We start from the raw sequence: 19,729 nt of genomic DNA on the forward strand, positions 1-19,729 counted from the left end.
CTGGATCGTACATCTGTAGGACAGTGCGACCACTACTATCACTACTCATCTAACCGCGATGGTGAAGCTTGGAGACACTGGTGTAGCGACTACCACAGACCCGATTCTGAACTCGTCGTTATGCCGCCACACGTAAGCAGCAAAAACAGTCAGGTCAGCAACGTATTCAATCTACTTGGGCTACCGGGAGAGCTAATTTCAAATATCGCAGACCATCTAGCGCCTATCGATCTGCTTAGCTACCGCACAGCGTGCAGATATATACGGAGTCTGACTGCTACAAAGGGGACTCAAGCACGCTTACATCGACTTCCAATCGAAGCCCTCGACGAACACGCTTGGAAGATCCGCAAAGATTGTTTCAATAGAATGGCAGAGTATGAGAACTCCAACAACACTCCTTATGGTAAGCTCCTCTGCAGCTACTGTATGGACCTCCACCCGATCTCCTCTTTTAGCGCAACCGAAGTCTCGAAGCATAGTACCGGGATTGCATACCGAAGACGCTGCACAGGATCGCAAGCTAAGGTATACCTTTGTCCTCATATGCAGTTATCCTTCGAAGACTTGAACCAACTATGCAGAGGTCGCACGGATCGTCTGGTATGCGCACTCTGCTCCGCAAGCTGCAGTTCCGGGTCAAAATTAATCGGCGCTAGCAACCACTGTCCATTATCCCAAAGGATACATCTAACCATGGCAAGCAATGAGTACCTCTGGCCGATGCTAGGATTTCTCCCCATCCGATGCGGCACTATCAACTGCGATTCCTTCTCCGCGAAATCAACCATATTGTCCACGCTTCGCAAAGTCGTCCAAAACGCGGACATGTATATCTGTCCACATATACAGATCAGAGACAGAACCTGCTGAGAGGTATTTCCAGATTCAGAGGGGCGGAACTTTGGGTTACGGTATGGAGAAGACAAACGGAAGCAAATTAGGCTGGATAGATCGTTATGCCCCGATGGACCGATTCACCCGTCACGTACAAGCACACCTCCTCTTCACTTGTTCTGCTCGCTGACACAAAGTACCAGTGAACAGATGCGCGGGTAGATTTTCTTTCCATGGCAAGCTCAGCATCATTAGATGCTTTTGATAGGATGACCCAACAAAAAGGATCCAATCAACCTTGGAAACCGTGGGCGTATCCGCGCACGTGATCACTAGCGCCCATTGCTGCCTTCCAGGGTTGACTTGTATGCTTGTAATCAACGCAACAAACTTCCACTCCCCTATTTTTCTCTACCTCGACTCCTCCCTTGCCACTATTCTTACGAAGATCCCTTCATGATGGCGATGATCGACAATCCCAAGATGATGTCTGGTGCACCGATACGTCAATTTCGGCACAATATCGCTGACCATTCTGCCGCAAAGGAATACTTCATACACCGACACAAACTTGACCGCTTCCTTGGAAGACGTCGCAGCGCTTACCACAAGCCAGATCCCGCCTTCATATTGATGCCGCGGAAAGCGCACAGCGGGACCAACCGTATAGACGAAGGACAAAACCTGCTCCGCCTACCTGGAGAGCTGATCTTGGACATACTCGACCTGCTACCGCCTGTCGATGCACTCAGCCTTCGCATAACATGCAGATACATCCGGGGTTTGTCATCTTCAATCAGCCTCCAGAGCCGGTTGACGCTGCGGGACGCAGACTTCGACAAATATGCGTGGCGATTGCGCAAAGATTGCTTTAACCGACTCGTTGAGTACGAAGAGGCTAACGACGACTCTAGACGGTATACCCCGCGCGATAGACTTCTATGCAGCTACTGTCTAGACTTTCATCCTCGCTCAGCTTTCGGGGCTCTAGAAACAGAAGGCACGGCTGTAAACGCCCGCGAGAGACAATGCACGGCATCAGCGAGCACCATCTACATCTGCCCACACACACAGATGGCTTTTGAAGACTTCCTCAGACTTTCCAGAACACCCAGCGCAGACTATATTTGGCCAGCGTGCACGCAGCTGTGTAGCTCATACATCACATCATGCAAGCGATTCGAATTTTTCCGGATACATCAACCGATACCTATATTTCCAACAGGCAAAGATGAACTAGGGGAACGGACCGAACCATCCACGTCAATAAAATGTAAACGCTGCTTTACCGCCTGCTTCCCTAACCCGGTAGCGTTAGCCATGGCCATCAAAGCAACAGATAACATGGACACATACCTTTGTCCCCATGTTCGGGGAGAACATCCAATCGCCGACATTTTCAAGAAGGTTATAGAAAGCTCGTGTTGGCACACTGGCGATGAACATAAAGGCAACGATACCGACGTCATGCTGAAAGAGTGTACACGAAAGCTCTGGATCTGTGACGAGCGTGGATGCGGAGCAATGATGGACGTCATATGTGACGGTAAAGGTGTAGAGATTCAGACTTCCAGGCAAATGTTCTTGACGACGGTGATGTCAGAAAGCTGGTGGACGAGTGTTGAGCACCCAGTGCAAGTTGCGTGACTGATATGAGCTACGCCAGGCTAAAGGGTATGCTGTCTCTGGGCTTTCTCTCCCAAAGCAGCATTTCATCGTCTTGATTTAAGGATGCGCAAACGAAGCGGTACCCAAGGTCCCACCGACAATGGAAACTACAGCCTCATATATCAACATATCCATCACATACAAACACACCTCTTCCTCCTCTTCTCTTTTCCCTCTTCATCCCCCTTCGCACCCCTTTGCCTTCCCTCTCTCCCCCTTATCAAAACCTCATCACGCACCTCCCTCACACCCCCCATATACCCACCCCTCAAAACCCTCTCCACCTCCTCAGTCAGTCTTTCAATACCAGCTACAGTCTCCGAGCCGATATGCTCTATATGCCCTTGCTCGATAGGTGTGGAGATACCTTGCAGAATGGAGTTGTATCTGTTTATGTAAGGTTCAAAGGCAGGGGAGTTGCGTCGCTGGGCTATGTTGATGATGATGGAGCAGCGGCGGAGAGCGCTTGTTAGACGGGGGTTTGTGGGCGGGGGGTTGGGGGTTGGGGGTGGAGGGGATAGTGGGCTTGGAGCTGATGGTTTAGATGACATTGTTGGTAAACTGCAGGAAAGGAGTGGACCGAAGTAATCTCTGGATAGAGCGATTGTAGTGCGGGTACTATATGAAAATCCAGAAGTAGTTGAAGTTATCATTGATGAAATGCTGCGTCATCACAGCTGTCACAAGCCGTCATTCATAGCTGGTCGTAAGCTGGCAAAGTGTCTCCAGCGAGACCTGGAAGCAAAACATACAATACATTCCCGAGTCACAAAACGTCAAATACCTTTGCAACACAGCGACTGGAACATACATACTGACCACGTGGCATACCCTCACATATCCTCCACCTAGTCCTTCCAAACACACACTGCACCTCCTCCACAGCCACCGAACTAACATCATGAAGCACCCACACATATTTCCCCGTCGAGCTTCCGCACCAACAGAACACTCAGCCCTTCTCCCACCGCCCAATACACCACTCACGCTCTCCCTCCTCACACCGCCCCGTCACCCTTCTCCCATTAACCCACAAAAGCTCCTCTTCACCCGCTACGAGCACACAGCATATCTCGCAAACACTCTCTTAGCGGCGATGCAAGAAGTATTTTACCGTGTCGTGCCATACCCGTTCGACAAGAAGTTGTTAAGGAGCATACATAAGTTTAAGCCACTTCTGTTGGGGGCCGTCAAGAGGTTTAGGGAGATAGAACTAATGTATACGAAGGCGGTGGAGATGAACGTGGAGATTGGAAGGGGTGGGGGGTTTGAGATGAGTATGGAGAGAGGGGTGGATGAGTTGGAGGAGTTGCTGGGGAGGGCGAAGGGGGTGTTTGGTGGGGGGTTGGGGGTGTAGTTGGTGGTATGTTTGTTTAGGGAGACTGTGAAGCATGCATGGAATACAGCCTAAATAATTAATGCTTGTCATCATCTTGGTTCTTGAAGAGTGGTGCGCGAATGCGATCCAACGGAGTGGGATTAAGGCTCGGACTCCGAACAACATGACGCCTCACACTGCACGTTTGCCATGCAAACAAACGTCATGCCACGACACAGTGAACAGCCCAGAATTCCATATCCACACCTCCACACCTCCCCTCCCCTCCTCGTCATGCCCGGTATTCATCTTCAAGCACACCTCTCAACCCCCATACCAGCATCCCCACGCACCGCCAGCGCGACTCCCCAACTCCACCCACCATCTCCCCATTGCACAAAACATCCCACTCCACAACACACATCACGCCCTACTTATTCTTAACACCATGCCGACAGACCCCCACGGACAAGCCCACACAGGCACCTACGGCCTCTTCGACGACCCGGACGAACTCGCTCAAACAACCGCGCGCGAAGAAGCACACGAGATACACCGTTTGGAAGGCCAGATCCGGCGCCAAGAACGACGCGACAGGCGTCTCGATCGGAAAGAGGAGAAAAAAGCTGCGAAGAGAGTCGCAGCGGGGAAAGCGGCGGGGTTGAAACTACAGTCGAAGATTGTTGGGTTACTTGGCCGGGTGTTTGGAGGTCGTGATACTCCTACCACCATCGGGGCTTCTGCGGTTCCAGTGGAGGGGAATAATGGTGATGGTGATGGTGGTGAGGGAGAAGAAGGGGTGAAGAAAGTAGAAAGAGTGAAGAGGCCGGGGTATAAGATTATGAGGAGACCGGCGACACCGGAGCAGGTGTATCATGCTGAGGATGTGGATGCTAGTGTAGATAGTCCTTGGTTGAGGGAGTGTGGGATGGTTAAAGTGAAGAGTGAGGGGGCGGGGGGCTGTCACATTGTTTCTAAGACGGATATTGAGAAGAGTGAGTAGGTGATGGGGGTTGTGTGGGTGGTTATAGGAGTTTGCGATGATACCCTTGTGCATGTAGAGGAACGAGCTGCTACCGAATAAGGCTTAATGTCGCTTTTGTCGATGGTCTTCATGGGCTTGTCAACTGTTTGAGATCTTACTTCTTATGTCTCTGTTCCTGCTCGTTGAGGCGTCAAGTTGTCATCTAAGCTGCTTTCGCGACGAGCCCCGCAGGACTCTTTTTAGAGCTTTAGCATTACGCTACTAGATGCGGGGTCGGGGCATGGCCCGCTTCAATTAAGACTGTTCCGTGCCTGCGAACCCGTCGTAATAAAGTCGTTAGGTAGATCGAACGCGTGTCCATCGATTGCGACGAAGAGCAAAACATGACAGCGAATAGATGGGGTTGACAGATGTCGATGGTCTGGCCACGCGCGCTAATGTTTGCTATTTGCTGTTTCGAGCAAGCGTTGGCCAGGGGATTAGCGAACTAAGCCCCTTGCAGCAAGCCGCAAGGGAAGGAATAGATGGACAGGGCTTCACCTCGACTTCTTGTTCTACACCGCTGCCGCAAACAAACAACACGCCAACCTCTCAATCGCACCCAAACCCCGTCGCACTCACTACCGCGACCCCCAAACCCCTCGCACACACAACAACGACCCCACACCATGTCGGCCCAGCCAGAGAACCAACAGATGGAGGGCGTCCAGGACCCCGCTACCGACGTCAAGGGCAAGGGCAAGGCCCAGGAGGGCGAGACAGTAGAAGAGTCCATGGACGACGACTCGAGCGACGAGTCTGGCGTTGAGGACCAGGTACGTTCTCCCCGCGCTCACCGCCACAACTTCACGCGCAACCCAGCTAACATGAGCGCGTAACAGGCCGGCGAACGTAAGCTACCCTTTCCGCGGACTACCACACGCCTGAACGTGTCGAGCTAACACGCAAACAGCCGAGGAGCCCGATGAGGACAACATGGAGGAGATTGACACGTCCAACGTCCTGAGCAGCCGCACGCGCGGTAAGAACATCGACTTTGCCAAGGCCAACCAGGAGCTTGGTGATGAGGATGAGGAGGACGACGATGACGACTTTGTCGACCCTGACGACCAGATGAAGGACTAGATGTGTCGCAGTTGCGACATCCGTCTTGAGGTATGTACAGCCAATTCGCCCTTGCCCAAACAAAGAACCCCGCTAATCGTTTTTGTCTCGACCACAGGACTTCTCCGGCGCGTTCGATAACATCTTCGTCAGCTCCGTACTTTGGCTAGGGTTATGTGATACATATACAAAAGGCATTTGGGTAGCGGGCAATGGAACTCTTACCGACGTACTGGAGTCTCGGCGCGACTTTGCAGGTATAGCGGGACATTGGGTTGTGTGGATACTTTGATGTGTCGCATGGACAATGGACTGCATCTTGAGCGCGTACATGGCACCAGCGTGCGTTTATGAAATGGAAATGATGAATACCCATGGACTTGACTTGGCTACTCGCGTGCATGGTAGATGTGACTACTTTGCAGTGTCTATTGTGACTGATGCTCGTGTCAAGAGAAGAACTTGCGGGCTGCTGGACAGTACAAAGACAGAACTTGGCCGTCTGGAGAAAGAATGCTGGTTCTCAAACACGCTTACCCCGCCTTTCCCTGGTACTTCACGTCCTTCCAACGCGTGTGCACGGTACTACCACCGCGTCCAGCCCCAGTCTGAGCCGACAACAGGAGTGAGTTACCATTACCCTACCTATACGTTAGATTCCAGGGTCCAATGAGCTAGTCAAGCTGAAGTTGCAAGCAAGGCAGTTACTGTTACAATTCTTCCCAGAAGACGGTGCTTCAGAACCGCCGACAGATCTTAAGGTTAAGGGCAGATGTTATGTGATGTGAGGCGTACATGTGCATTGATTCATACGCGGGATCAGGTGATGTCCATGCGGTTACTCGCTATTACTAAGATTGTACGTAAGGTTACTGCGAGGAGGGCGACTTGATGTGTCAAGATATCGTCTGAATTGAGGATAAAGGGAATTGGAAAGAAAGGCGAGAGTCGGGATCGTGTGATGGGTCTTTGTTTTCAATCGGGGATTAACAGCACGTTGCGGCCACGACTTCCAAGGTTGCGACTTCTGGTTTCGCCAGAGGGACAGACGAGAAGGCACACCCTGACTAGATGACAAAGACCATATACCTCAGACTGCTCAGATTAGTAACGGATGAATGCAACAGAAAGGCCCGGGATATCCAGCAATGTCACGAGACCAAATCCCAGGAAGATCATCCTCTTACGTATACACCTGTGGCAAGATTGACTGCACCGACCCCATGGCACAGTATCGAGACCCTGGAGATTGACCCACGTAACACGTTGTATGTTAATCCCGGAAAAACCTCGCTGCCTCCCACTCTTGCCCTTTCTGACCCAAAGCGGAAAGCATTAGGTACACGAATCCTACGGAAAGTTTTTTGTTGCCTGCAGGCTGAGTTGACGCGCTAGCTCAGGGTCCTGATGAGCTGCCTGGAGTATCCGCCGCGGACTTGACCAGCAGCGCCAGACAGCGTCCGAGGCGACATCGGCCAGGTCCAAAGGCAACGGGCTCGGCTGCACTGGTTGCGCGACACGGATTTGCCTGTTCTCGTGACTCGTCTCCCGCTACGTACTGCCGCCAGCTAAGGCAAACTGTCTTCCGGTCTGTTCCGAACATGATGAGGACATTGATGTGTGCTCGCCAGCCGTTACGTGGCGGGTGGATGGCCAGAGTCGCCCAATTTCCAAAACTCCAAGGACGGACCTGCGGACGGTACAGTAAGATGAATTTGTTTTTAAGTTTGCGGCTAGGCAGAGGGATAATCACTGCACGCTGGGCGAGCGATGATGTCGACGAGTGCGCACAAAGAGAGGTTCATCGACGCTCCGCTGCTGGATGGCGGGGTTATATTGATCTCCCGTCCAACGAGCGTCGACACGACGTCTTCCGTCGCGCGACCGTCCGCCCTGGGTCGCGCTTGGGGAGAGATAAGGCCTGAGATGACCCTCTCGAATTACGACAGACAAGTCGTGGGCTGCCGAGGCGAGGCCGCCGGGCCAATGGCAGCCGCCGCTTTTCAGATGATGCGGCGTGGGCTGCAGCGGCAATCTAGCCGGTGGAGCAGAGGTAGAGCGGAAACACATGCAAGTCCTGGTCATCAGATGTCAAACCGACCTTCGGAGCCCAGGATGCGGCGCACGGCCAAACTGCTGCAGGGCGGTCGCGCCTGTCTGGCCACTCACATCCTGCCCTTTGGTCATGGAGTGGCAGAAAAACCGTGGGGTAGACCAATTTTCCAGACGCAATACGCCGCGAGGGCAGTCATGGTAGACGGACGTTGGAGACAGTGTAGTATCCTGGGACGAGTTCATAGAGAATGTAGCGACTTCACATTGCAATATCTTGTATGTAGTGGTATATCGTCTAAAATGATACGCGACTATAGACAGTCCGAGGTCGGGTCCGCTCCAACCTTGGAAATCTCCATAGCGATATTCACAAAGTACCAAGACCACCTCCAAGACCAGGCAGTTCCCAGTTCGCATCGGCACACACGCGGAGATGGCCTAAGTGACAGCACGAACGCCTCCCTCGACACGCTTCCAGCCCGGTAATTGGACAACGTTGAAGTCAAGTTGTTAGCGCATTGGGAAAATATCCACCCCACCAGGAGCCCTCCGCTCTCTTATTCATAAGCACGCCCGCCCAATTTCCCGCGACCCTCTGTCTCTTCACGTACCTGCTCGACACACAATCGCTACACTTTGCTTGCCGGAACGCCGCGAGCCCACCACCAGGCCTGTTCCACCAGCCCTGCTAGCAAGTAAGTCGCCCGCCTCCCACATGTACACCCGCTGCACCCATCCACCACCCGCGCCCAAACATTGTGCTTTTCCACCACCCGTCCTGCGTGAACAACACAGACAATCGTTTTACTGGTCTACGCGTGCCACCCCGCGTTAGCCCATTCGCTATTCCCTTATCAGCGCACTCGTGCTTCCAACAGCTATCAGTCGCCGCTGGGTACGGGGGAACGTCATAGCCCTCAATCGCTATATCCGGCGGGTGAAGCTGGTGACGAATCCAGCCCATCTTTCTGCTGCCTTTGGGGGTGATAGACACCAGCGACCCCGTCCTTGCAGCGACTGATCCCCACCCACATTCGTTGCTTTTGAGCTAGAGCTCTAGGCGCATCCGTACCAAATATCTTTGATCCTCGGCTCGCACTCACCGACAAAATCTTCTCCGAATTGACAACTAATACCCGCCTCAGACTTCACCTAGACACTATTACCAGAGCAGCAGCTCCAACTTGACGCGTCGAGCGACCCCGCCACACTCCCATATCGATACCGCAGCCCCGCTACCCACACCAACGAACCCAGAACTTCGGCCTTTCGCCGATATAATGGGTCGGGTCTCGTTCGCCGAAGATACAAAATTGCCCCAGGAACCCCAGATTGAAGAGTATCAGAGCTCCGTGTTTGAGTATCAAGATGGCCCCGAGAACAAGTCGTGGGCAGGTGCGCTGCCCTTGAAGCAGGGTCTCTACGACCCGGAGCTCGAGAAGGATGCTTGCGGTGTCGGTTTCGCTGCGTGAGTGACGGAATTGCGCTTTCTGTGGAGTGTGAGGGCTGACATTTGCGTAGCCACATCAAGGGCAAGGCCAGCCACAAGATTGTCTCCGATGGTAAGAGCGAACAACGCGAGAGTAGTGCAGGATAGAGTGCTAACGGATCTCCAGCACGGTCGTTGCTATGCAACATGACACATCGAGGAGCCGTGGGCTCAGACGCACGCGACGGTGACGGTGCAGGTGTAATGACCTCCATCCCCCACCGCTTCTTTCTCAAGGAGTTCGAGCGCGAGCAGGGCTACAAGCTACCAAGCCTTGGCCAGTACGCCACTGGTAACCTGTTCTTCAAGCCCGATGCCACCATCTTGGAGGAGACCAAGGCCATGTTCGAGGACGTTGCAGACCAACTCGACTTGAGGGTGCTCGGATGGCGGACGGTGCCCCGCGATTCCACACTTCTTGGTCCCGCGGCGCTGTCACGAGAGCCCATCATTCTCCAGCCATTCGTGGTTTTGAAGACTGCCTACGGCGACGCTCGGGAGCCCAAGGCGGACTTCCAGGAGAAGTACGACAACGCGTACTTTGAGCGACAACTGTATGTCATGCGAAAGCGGGCTACACACGTCATTGGCCTGCACAACTGGTTCTACGTGTGCTCTCTGAGCAATAAGAACATTGTTTACAAGGGTCAATTATCTCCCGTCCAGGTCTACGAGTACTACCACGATCTGCTCAACGTCGACTACGAGGGCCACTTTGCACTAGTGCACTCCCGTTTCTCTACCAACACATTCCCCAGTTGGGACCGTGCTCAGCCTCTGCGATGGGCGGCTCACAACGGTGAAATCAACACCCTGCGAGGAAACAAGAACTGGATGCGCGCCCGCGAGGGTGTCATGAAGTCCAGCCTTTTCGGCGAGGAGCTCGACCTCCTCTACCCCATTGTCGAGGATGGTGGTTCCGACTCTGCGGCTTTCGACAACGTTCTTGAGCTGCTCACCATCAACGGTGTTCTGTCACTCCCAGAAGCAGTCATGCTGATGGTTCCAGAGGCATGGCAGGGCAACAACACAATGGACCCCGCCAAGCAGGCCTTCTACGAGTGGGCTGCCTGCATGATGGAGCCTTGGGATGGTCCCGCTCTCTTCACTTTCTCGGACGGACGTTACTGTGGTGCTAACCTCGACCGAAACGGTCTCCGTCCTTGCCGTTACTACGTCACCGATGACGACCGCATCATCTGCGCGTCTGAAGTTGGTACCATTTCCATCGAGCCCGAGCGAGTCGTACAGAAGGGTCGTCTGCAGCCCGGTAGAATGTTGCTCGTCGACACTGTCGCTGGCCGAATTGTCGATGACGCCGAGCTGAAGAAGAGCGTCTCAGAGCGCGTCGACTTCCGTTCTTGGATCCAGAAGAACCTTCTTACCCTTCCCAAGATCTTGGAGGCAGTCCCTGCAAAGGGTGTTGACCTATCATACCAGCTCACCGAGACTAAGCTACACGAGGACCCCCGTCTAAGGGCATTCGGTTACTCGCTTGAGCAAGTCAGCTTGCTTCTTGGTCCCATGGCCGCTGACTCAAAGGAGGCTCTTGGATCTATGGGTAACGATGCTCCTCTGGCTTGCTTGGCTACTCAGCCTCGTCTGCTGTACGAGTACTTCCGTCAGCTCTTCGCCCAAGTCACCAACCCTCCTATCGACCCTATCCGTGAGGCGATTGTCATGTCGTTGGAGACCTACGTCGGTCCCCAGGGTAACCTTCTAGAGATGGACGAGTCACAGTGTGGTCGTCTTCTCCTTCCATCGCCCATCCTGACGCTTGAGGAGTTCACTGCGTTGACCAACACTCACAAGCTGTACTCTGACTGGACCGTCAAGAACATTGACATTACCTTCCCCAAGAGCGACGGTATTGAGGGCTACATGGCTGCTCTCGACCGCATCTGCGAGGCTGCCACCGAGGGTATCCAGGCTGGCGACAATATCCTTGTCCTGACCGACCGCGCTGCATCCGCTGACCGCGTTGCCGTGTCCGCTTGCTTGGCTACTGGTATGGTCCACCACCATCTCGTCCGCAACAAGTGGCGGTCCAACGCTGCTCTCGTTGTCGAGACCGGTGAGGCCCGTGAGGTGCACCACATGTGCGTGCTCGTCGGATATGGTGCTGATGCCATCTGCCCGTACCTCGCCATTGAGTGTATCCTGAAGATGCACCGCGAGGGCGTCATTCGGAAGAAGCTCAGCCCTGAGCAGCTCATCGACAACTACAAGCACTCCTGCGACGGTGGTATCTTGAAGGTCATGAGTAAGATGGGTATCTCCACCCTCTCATCCTACAAGGGTGCCCAGATTTTCGAGGCTCTTGGTCTTGACGACTCTGTCGTTGACCGATGCTTCACTGGAACTGCCTCTCGTATCAAGGGTATGACCTTTGAGCTGATTGCTTCCGATGCCTTTGCTCTCCACGAGAAGGGCTACCCATCGCGCGCCATTGTCGAGGTACCTGGTCTCGCTGAGACTGGTGAATACCATTGGCGTGACGGAGGCGAGCCTCACGTCAACGACCCGACTGCCATGGCCAACATCCAGGACGCCGTCCGCACTAAGAACGACAAGTCATACGAGGCCTACTCTATCGCTGAGTACGAGCGCATCAAGGACTGCACTCTCCGTGGTCTCCTTGACTTCAACTTCGATGACCGTGCACCCATCCCCATTGACCAGGTCGAGCCCTGGACTGATATTGTGCGCCGCTTCGTTACCGGTGCCATGTCCTACGGATCCATCTCCATGGAGTCTCACTCTACCCTTGCTGTCGCCATGAACCGTCTTGGTGGTAAGTCAAACACTGGTGAAGGTGGTGAGGACCCCGAGCGCAGCTTGCGCATGGAGAACGGTGACACCATGCGCTCCGCTATCAAGCAGATCGCCTCTGGACGTTTCGGTGTTACCTCCAACTACCTCGCTGATGCCGATGAGCTTCAGATCAAGATGGCTCAAGGTGCTAAGCCTGGTGAGGGTGGTGAGCTTCCTGGCCACAAGGTCTCCGGCTCCATCGCAAAGACTCGTCACTCCACTCCTGGTGTCGGTCTGATCAGTCCTCCTCCCCATCACGACATTTACTCCATTGAGGATCTCAAGCAGTTGATCTACGATCTGAAGTGCTCCAACCCCCGCGCTCGTGTCTCCGTCAAGCTTGTTTCCGAAACTGGTGTTGGTATTGTCGCTTCCGGTGTCGCCAAGGCCAAGGCTGACCACATTCTCATCTCCGGTCACGATGGTGGTACTGGTGCCTCTCGATGGACTGGTATCAAGTATGCTGGTCTGCCCTGGGAGTTGGGTCTTGCCGAGACTCACCAGACTCTTGTCCTCAACGATCTCCGTGGTCGTGTCATTGTTCAGACTGATGGTCAGTTGAGGACTGGACGTGATGTTGCCATTGCTTGTTTGCTTGGTGCTGAGGAGTGGGGTTTCGCTACCACTCCTCTGATTGCTATGGGTTGCATCATGATGCGCAAGGTAAGTTTTGACTATACGAGATGCATCTGAGACACATACTGACTTCGTGATACAGTGCCATCTCAACACCTGCCCTGTCGGTATCGCCACCCAGGACCCTGAGCTCCGAAAGAAGTTCCAAGGTACACCCGAGCACGTCATCAACTTCTTCTACTACATCGCCAACGAACTCCGTGCGATTATGGCCAAGCTTGGTTTCCGTACCATCAATGACATGGTTGGTCGCTGCGAGGCTCTACGCATTCGCGATGATCTCCGCACCGCGAAGACTGAGAACATTGATTTATCTCTCATTCTCACTCCTGCGCACACTCTGCGTCCAGGTGTTGCCACCTTCAACGTTCGCAAGCAGGATCACCGTCTTCACGTTCGTCTCGACAACAAGCTCATTGCTGAGTCTGAGCTTGCTCTTGAAAAGGGACTTCCCGCTCGCATCGAGTGCGATGTCGTCAACACCGACCGTGCTCTTGGTGCTACCCTTTCATACCACATCAGCAAGCGCTACGGCGAGGCTGGTCTGCCTCAAGACACCATCCACGTCAACATCCGTGGCTCTGCTGGCCAGTCTTTCGGTGCTTACCTGGCACCTGGTGTCACTCTTGAACTTGAGGGTGACGCTAACGACTACGTCGGTAAGGGTCTTTCTGGCGGTCGCCTCATCATCTACCCTCCCCGCAACGCCGTTTACCGCGCTGAGGAGAACGTCCTCATCGGTAACGTCTGCTTGTACGGTGCCACTCGCGGTACCTGCTTCTTCCGTGGTATCGCTGCCGAGCGCTTCTGTGTCCGTAACTCCGGTGCCACAGCGGTTGTCGAGGGTGTTGGTGACCACGGTTGCGAGTACATGACTGGTGGTCGTGTCCTTGTACTTGGATCTACTGGACGTAACTTCGCTGCTGGTATGTCTGGTGGTATTGCATACGTTCTTGACATCCACAAGGACTTCGAGCAGAAGGTCAACCAGGAGATGGTTGAGCTTTCCGGCATCGAGGAGCCAGAGGAGATCGCTTTCGTGCGTGGACTCATCGAGGACCACCACCACTACACTGGCTCCGAGCTCGCCGCACGCATCCTGCTCGACTTCACCCGCGCACTGCCCCGCTTCGTCAAGGTTATGCCCGTTGACTACAAGCGCGTCCTCCTCGAGGAGAAGGCCAAGGCTGCCGAGAAGAAGAAGAGCGAATATCCTCTTCCCCTCCTTCCCGGTAACTCCGTCCGCGCCAGTCACGAGGAGTCCCGCAACAAGGAAGCCGAGGCTGAAGCCAAGGAGAAGAAGAAGAGCGACCTTCTCGACATCGAGGAGAGTGTTACCGACGCAAAGGCCGAGAAGAAGAAGGCACTCGTTCTTGACAAGACCCGTGGTTTCATGAAGTACCAGCGTCGCTCGGAGAAGTACCGCAACCCCAAGACACGTACTCGTGATTGGGCCGAGCTGAACCAGCGTCTCAACGAGGATGAGCTCAAGTACCAGACTGCCCGTTGCATGGACTGCGGTGTTCCGTTCTGTCAGTCTGACACTGGTTGCCCGATCAGTAACATTATTCCCAAGTGGAACGAGCTTGTCTTCCAGGGACAATGGCGCGACGCCCTCAACCGTCTTCTTATGGTAAGTCTTGGCACTCTAAAGTATATCCGAGACAAATACTGACATTTTCGGGTGCACAGACCAACAACTTCCCTGAGTTCACTGGACGTGTCTGCCCGGCTCCTTGCGAGGGTGCTTGCGTTCTCGGCATCAACGAGGATCCTGTCGGTATCAAGTCGATTGAGTGCGCCATCATCGATCGCGGTTTCGAGAAGGGCTGGATGGTCCCCTCGCCACCTCAGGTCCGCTCTGGCAAGACTGTTGCCATTATCGGTTCCGGCCCTGCTGGTCTTGCTTGCGCTGATCAGCTCAACAAGGCTGGCCACACCGTCACCGTCTATGAGCGTGCTGACCGTGTTGGTGGTCTTCTCATGTACGGTATCCCCAACATGAAGCTTGACAAGAAGGTTGTTCAGCGCCGTGTTGACTTCATGGCTGCCGAGGGTGTGAACTTCAAGACTGGTGTCACCGTGGGCGAGGATGGCCAGACCAACCTCGACGCTCTTCGCAAGGAGTACGATGCCGTTGTCTTCGCCACCGGAGCTACCGTCGCTCGTGACTTGCCCATCCCCAACCGCAACCTGGAGGGTATTCACTACGCCATGCAGTTCTTGCACAAGAACACCAAGTCTCTCCTTGACTCTGAGTTGGCTGACGATGCCTACATCTCGGCCAAGGACAAGCACGTTGTTGTCATCGGAGGTGGTGACACTGGTAACGACTGCATTGGTACGTCCGTTCGTCACGGTGCCAAGTCAGTCGTCAACTTCGAGCTTCTGCCCCAGCCTCCCGCTGAGCGTGCTCGCGACAACCCATGGCCACAGTGGCCCCGCATCTTCCGTACTGACTACGGTCACAACGAAGTCAAGACTCACATGGGCAAGGACCCTCGTGAGTACTGTGTCATGTCCAAGGACTTCGTGGACGACGGTAGCGGCAAGGTCAAGGGTATCAACACTGTCCGTGTTGAATGGACCAAGTCTGCCTCTGGTGGCTGGGACATGAAGCACGTCGAGGGCAGCGAGCAGTTCTTCCCCGCCGACCTCGTCCTGCTTTCCATGGGTTTCTTGGGTCCCGAGCAGCGTGTCATGAGCGACGTCATCGAGCTCGATGGCCGCAAGAACATCAAGACTCCTCCTGGTCACTACAACACCAATCTTGCCGGTGTTTTCGCCGCCGGTGACTGCCGTCGCGGACAGTCCCTCATCGTCTGGGGTATCAACGAGGGTCGCCAGTGCGCTCGCGACGTCGACACCTTCCTCACCGGCTACGGCACTTCCCTGCCCGTCACCGGTGGTATCGTCAAGCGCCCACCTTACGAGGCCATGCACAAGCACACCGCCGCTCCCACGGAGAAGCTGGTCACTGTCGCCGCTTAGACGCGAACATGATTATAACGATTACTTTATGAAGTAAAAAAGATGCATGGGAAAAGAAGGTTAGGCTCATGATAAAAGATGGGGGGTTTCGGGTTATATTCACGATTTGTTTGGCGTTTCTTTTTTTCGATTGATGTTTTGTGTACAAGCATTTTCCCTCGTTTACCTGCACGATACCTTTTCAGTATGCGGAGTCAGCTGGGTGGCACCTGCAGTGTACAATGTTTTCTTGCTTTGGTTGTTGGTTTTTGGTTTACTCATTTCGCACTCAATTTGTATATATATGCGAATACTATGTTAAAATGATTATTTGATGACTTCCTGTGGCATGCATGTGAGGTTATTTACTATATTAAATATCGAAGATGCGTGGTGCGATCATAATGAGTACAGGCGTTGCGATGACGATTGCGACTGAAATTTTGAGATTTTTCTTTATGAGCGCTGGGAGTTTGGCATCAGTGACAATCCGTCGCCGTTGCTTCGCTTCGCCAGGCCGCGAATGCACAAAGCCAAGATTCAGGTTTAGTGACGTCACGCACCTCCAACTCCAGATTCGCCATCAACAAACCACACCCTAGGCAGCAAACATCGCTCGAGCGATCAACTCACTCTACATGTCGCCATGCCACGGTGACAATTAGATACTGAGGATGATACCCCGTACCGGCTGGCATCAAGCCTGCCGTCGCCCTGTGCAAGGGCCATTAAGGCACGTTCACGAAGCCGATCCTGGTTGCCGATCATGAAAAGTGTACTAACAAGTCATCAGGAACATATATCCGACACTCTCCGCGACAGTGAAACCAAGTAACTTAGGTTACCGCAGACCGTGGACCGTCTCCGCTCGGTATGTGACCGGACTGCAGGCAGGCGAAGACAAGACCGGCCACATCAGCGCCGGACCCAACGAAGGAATCCTCTTCTTCAACAATGTCTTCCCCATTCAGATCCGTAAGGTATTAGGGCTTCCTCTCCCTGGGCTCTTCGATCGCCTCATCAGTCCCACCATCTCTGGCACCGACCCCAAAGCCGTTATTGAGCGAGCAAGTGCGAAACGCAACCTCCAAATTACTGGCACTGAAGTGCTCCCGCGAACGAGAGAAGGAGGCGCGTTCGTCAAATTCACGCATGATGGCAATGCGTCTGCTTCAGAGATCGAGAAAGTGTTACAGCAGTACCTGAGAGATGAGCCAGTCAAGCCATGGTGGAGTCCGTGGAAGAGGATGCGCGCCAAGATGGTTAAGGGAAAGCCTTGGGTCGAAGATCTCATGCGTCTACCCGCTTCACGCCTGCGGGTCGAGTTTGTGTCTGCTGAACCAGGCGTGCCAGCTTCTGAGGCTGTCGAGATGAGCCAGGAGCAGCTCTTCCAGTTCTTCAGGCCGTATGGCAAGCTGGGAGATATCGTTATGCAACCTCCGGATTCGAAGGTCCTTCCCAAGTTCGCGTATCTGGACTATACTAGCATCGGTAAGGCTATCATGGCAAGGAACTGCATGCATGGCTATGTGGTGTCGGAAGCTGAGGGTGGGGGCAAGTTGGGTACGGTGTTACGGTTGAAGTACGAGCAGAAGATTAAGCCGAGGTATATCAGGGATTGGATCTTTGGTCATCCGAGGATCATCATTCCAATTGTGGCGGCGCTTATTGCAGCTCTTGTTGCTATCATCTTCGACCCGTAAGTCAGCCATGCACGTTCACGACCCAAACTAACAGATACACAGCATCCGCACATTCTTCGTCAAGGCTCATATCACGCGCAACTTCCATATCGAGGACAACAAGTGGTACCAATGGATTAAGGGCTATGCCACAGACATCATTCACGGCGGCAAGAACCGCGATGACGACGACGGCATGGATGCCATTTGGGATGACAGGAAAGACAATATCGAACAGATCCAAACCTGGTTGATGGAGACTGCCGAAACTTTCATCATCGTTCAGGGCCCTCGCGGTTCCGGCAAGCGCGAGCTCGTCGTAGACCAGGCCTTGGAGGATAAGAAACTCAAGCTTGTGATCGACTGCAAGCCCATCCAAGAAGCCCGTGGCGAGAGCGCTACTATCAACGCTGCTGCGCTTTCTGTGGGATACAGACCAGTATTCAGCTGGATGAACAGCATATCTGGAATGATCGACATGGCCGCTCAAGGTGCTACAGGCGTCAAGACGGGCTTCTCGGAGACTCTTGACTCTCAACTCAGCAAGATCTGGAATACGACCACTTCGGCTTTACGACAAATCGCACTGGACACACGACACAAGAACGACAAGGATGCGCACCTTGGAGACGACGAGTGGCTTGAGGCACATCCAGAACGCAGACCGATTGTTGTGATTGACAACTTCCTCCACAAGAGCCAGGAAGGCGGTATCGTCTATGATAAGATTGCTGAATGGGCTGCGCGTCTAACCACGACGAACGTAGCTCACGTGATCTTCCTGACCAACGATGTCGCATTCAGCAAGTCGCTCTCCAAGGCGATGCCAGATCGCATGTTCCGTCAGATCTCCTTATCTGATTGCAGCCCCGAAGTAGCGAAGCGATTCGTAATCACCCATCTCGACGCCGACGTCGAAGACGACCCAGCCCCAAAAGACGGCTCACCCAAGAAACTCCCCTCTCAACACCGCAATGATCTCGACGAGCTCGATACCTGCATCGACCTCCTAGGCGGCCGCCTCACAGACCTCGAATTCCTGTCCCGCCGAATCAAGACCGGCGAAACACCCACCAAAGCCGTCCACGAAATCATCGACCAGTCCGCCTCCGAGATCCTCAAAATGTTCATCTTCGGCGCAGAAGACGAAGGTGGGAACCGGCACTGGAACGCCGAACAAGCCTGGTTCCTCATCAAAGAACTCGCCCAGAAAGAAAGCCTCCGCTACAACGAAATTCTCATCGACGATATCCTTAAAACAGGCGGTGAATCCGTTCTCCGTGCTCTCGAACAAGCGGAGCTTATTTCCATCGTTTCCGGTGCGAATGGCCGTCCTTCTATCATCAAGCCCGGCAAACCCGTCTACCACCCTGCGTTCAAGCGCTTGACTGAGGATAAGGTGTTGAAATCAAGATTGGATTTGGCGATTCTGACGCACCTGACGAAGATTGAGAATGCGACGATTGATAAGTGTGAGAATGAGTTGTTGCTGCTGAGTAAGTTGAGGAATCAGCCTGCGCAGACTGCTGGGAGGGTGAATTATCTGCTGAGTAAGTTGATGGTTAGTCAGGGGAAGGTGGAGAGGTATGAAGGGGAGATGAAGGGGTTGAAGAAGGTGCTTGGGAAGGAGTATTAGGTTTTGAGGACGAAGTGTATGATGATACCATCTCCCTTCAATGGTAGGAAACTGGGCTGAGTGACATGGTAAGAAGGGAGCGATTGCAACAAGAACCAGGTGAGTAATGATTCTGGCACGCTTGAATACGAACGATGTATCATAAAAGGATGCCACTCTCTATATTAAAGCACATGCCTGCACCGTTGCTTCGCTACACCTCCCTTCGTAACAAAACGCCACAACACCCTGCCAAATGCAATGCAACACAACCCACCTCTTCTTTAAGCATCCATCTAAAGCTAGCCTAGCATCAACATGACGTATACCTTCTAATACATATCCCATGCCCATACCAACCTTCCCCCCTTTCCTTTTTCGTCCTCTTCAATCACCCCAGCCACACCCACCAAAACAGCAAAATAACCGCCGCAAAGAACCCAACCCAAACCTTCCACCCCACACCCGTTTTCTGCGCCATCCTCAACATGCGATTCATGGTGCCCTTTATCTTATGTCTCGAGTTCTCAAACTGGTCGTTCATCTTCTCGGCGAG

The 19,729-nt window shown here is 53.6% G+C and overlaps 3 protein-coding genes across 3 annotated transcripts; all 3 read left to right on the forward strand.

The window, feature by feature from the left end:
- Window positions 1-5,476: 5,476 nt before the first annotated feature.
- CHZ1 (Histone H2A.Z-specific chaperone) lies at window positions 5,477-5,933 on the forward strand (the record flags this gene model as incomplete). The annotated part of the gene is made up of 2 exons (XM_051437335.1): window positions 5,477-5,623; window positions 5,769-5,933. 2 exons carry the CDS (start codon window positions 5,477-5,479, stop codon window positions 5,931-5,933), a joined length of 312 nt encoding a protein of 103 aa, XP_051289081.1.
- A 3,314-nt stretch (window positions 5,934-9,247) lies between these two features.
- Window positions 9,248-15,897, forward strand: GLT1 (glutamate synthase [NADH]; the record flags this gene model as incomplete). The annotated part of the gene is made up of 5 exons (XM_051437336.1): window positions 9,248-9,435; window positions 9,489-9,529; window positions 9,584-12,933; window positions 12,989-14,539; window positions 14,599-15,897. 5 exons carry the CDS (start codon window positions 9,248-9,250, stop codon window positions 15,895-15,897), a joined length of 6,429 nt encoding a protein of 2,142 aa, XP_051289082.1.
- A 653-nt stretch (window positions 15,898-16,550) lies between these two features.
- Window positions 16,551-19,194, forward strand: YME2 (mitochondrial escape protein 2; the record flags this gene model as incomplete). Its single annotated transcript, XM_051437337.1, has 3 exons — window positions 16,551-16,609; window positions 16,670-17,575; window positions 17,622-19,194. The coding sequence occupies 3 exons, from the start codon at window positions 16,551-16,553 to the stop codon at window positions 19,192-19,194; spliced, it is 2,538 nt and encodes an 845-aa protein (XP_051289083.1).
- Window positions 19,195-19,729: the final 535 nt, after the last annotated feature.

Source organism: Alternaria incomplexa (assembly GCF_024043165.1).
Source record: "Alternaria incomplexa strain BMP 0042 chromosome Unknown scaffold_11, whole genome shotgun sequence".
NCBI classification, from domain to species: domain Eukaryota; kingdom Fungi; phylum Ascomycota; class Dothideomycetes; order Pleosporales; family Pleosporaceae; genus Alternaria; species Alternaria incomplexa.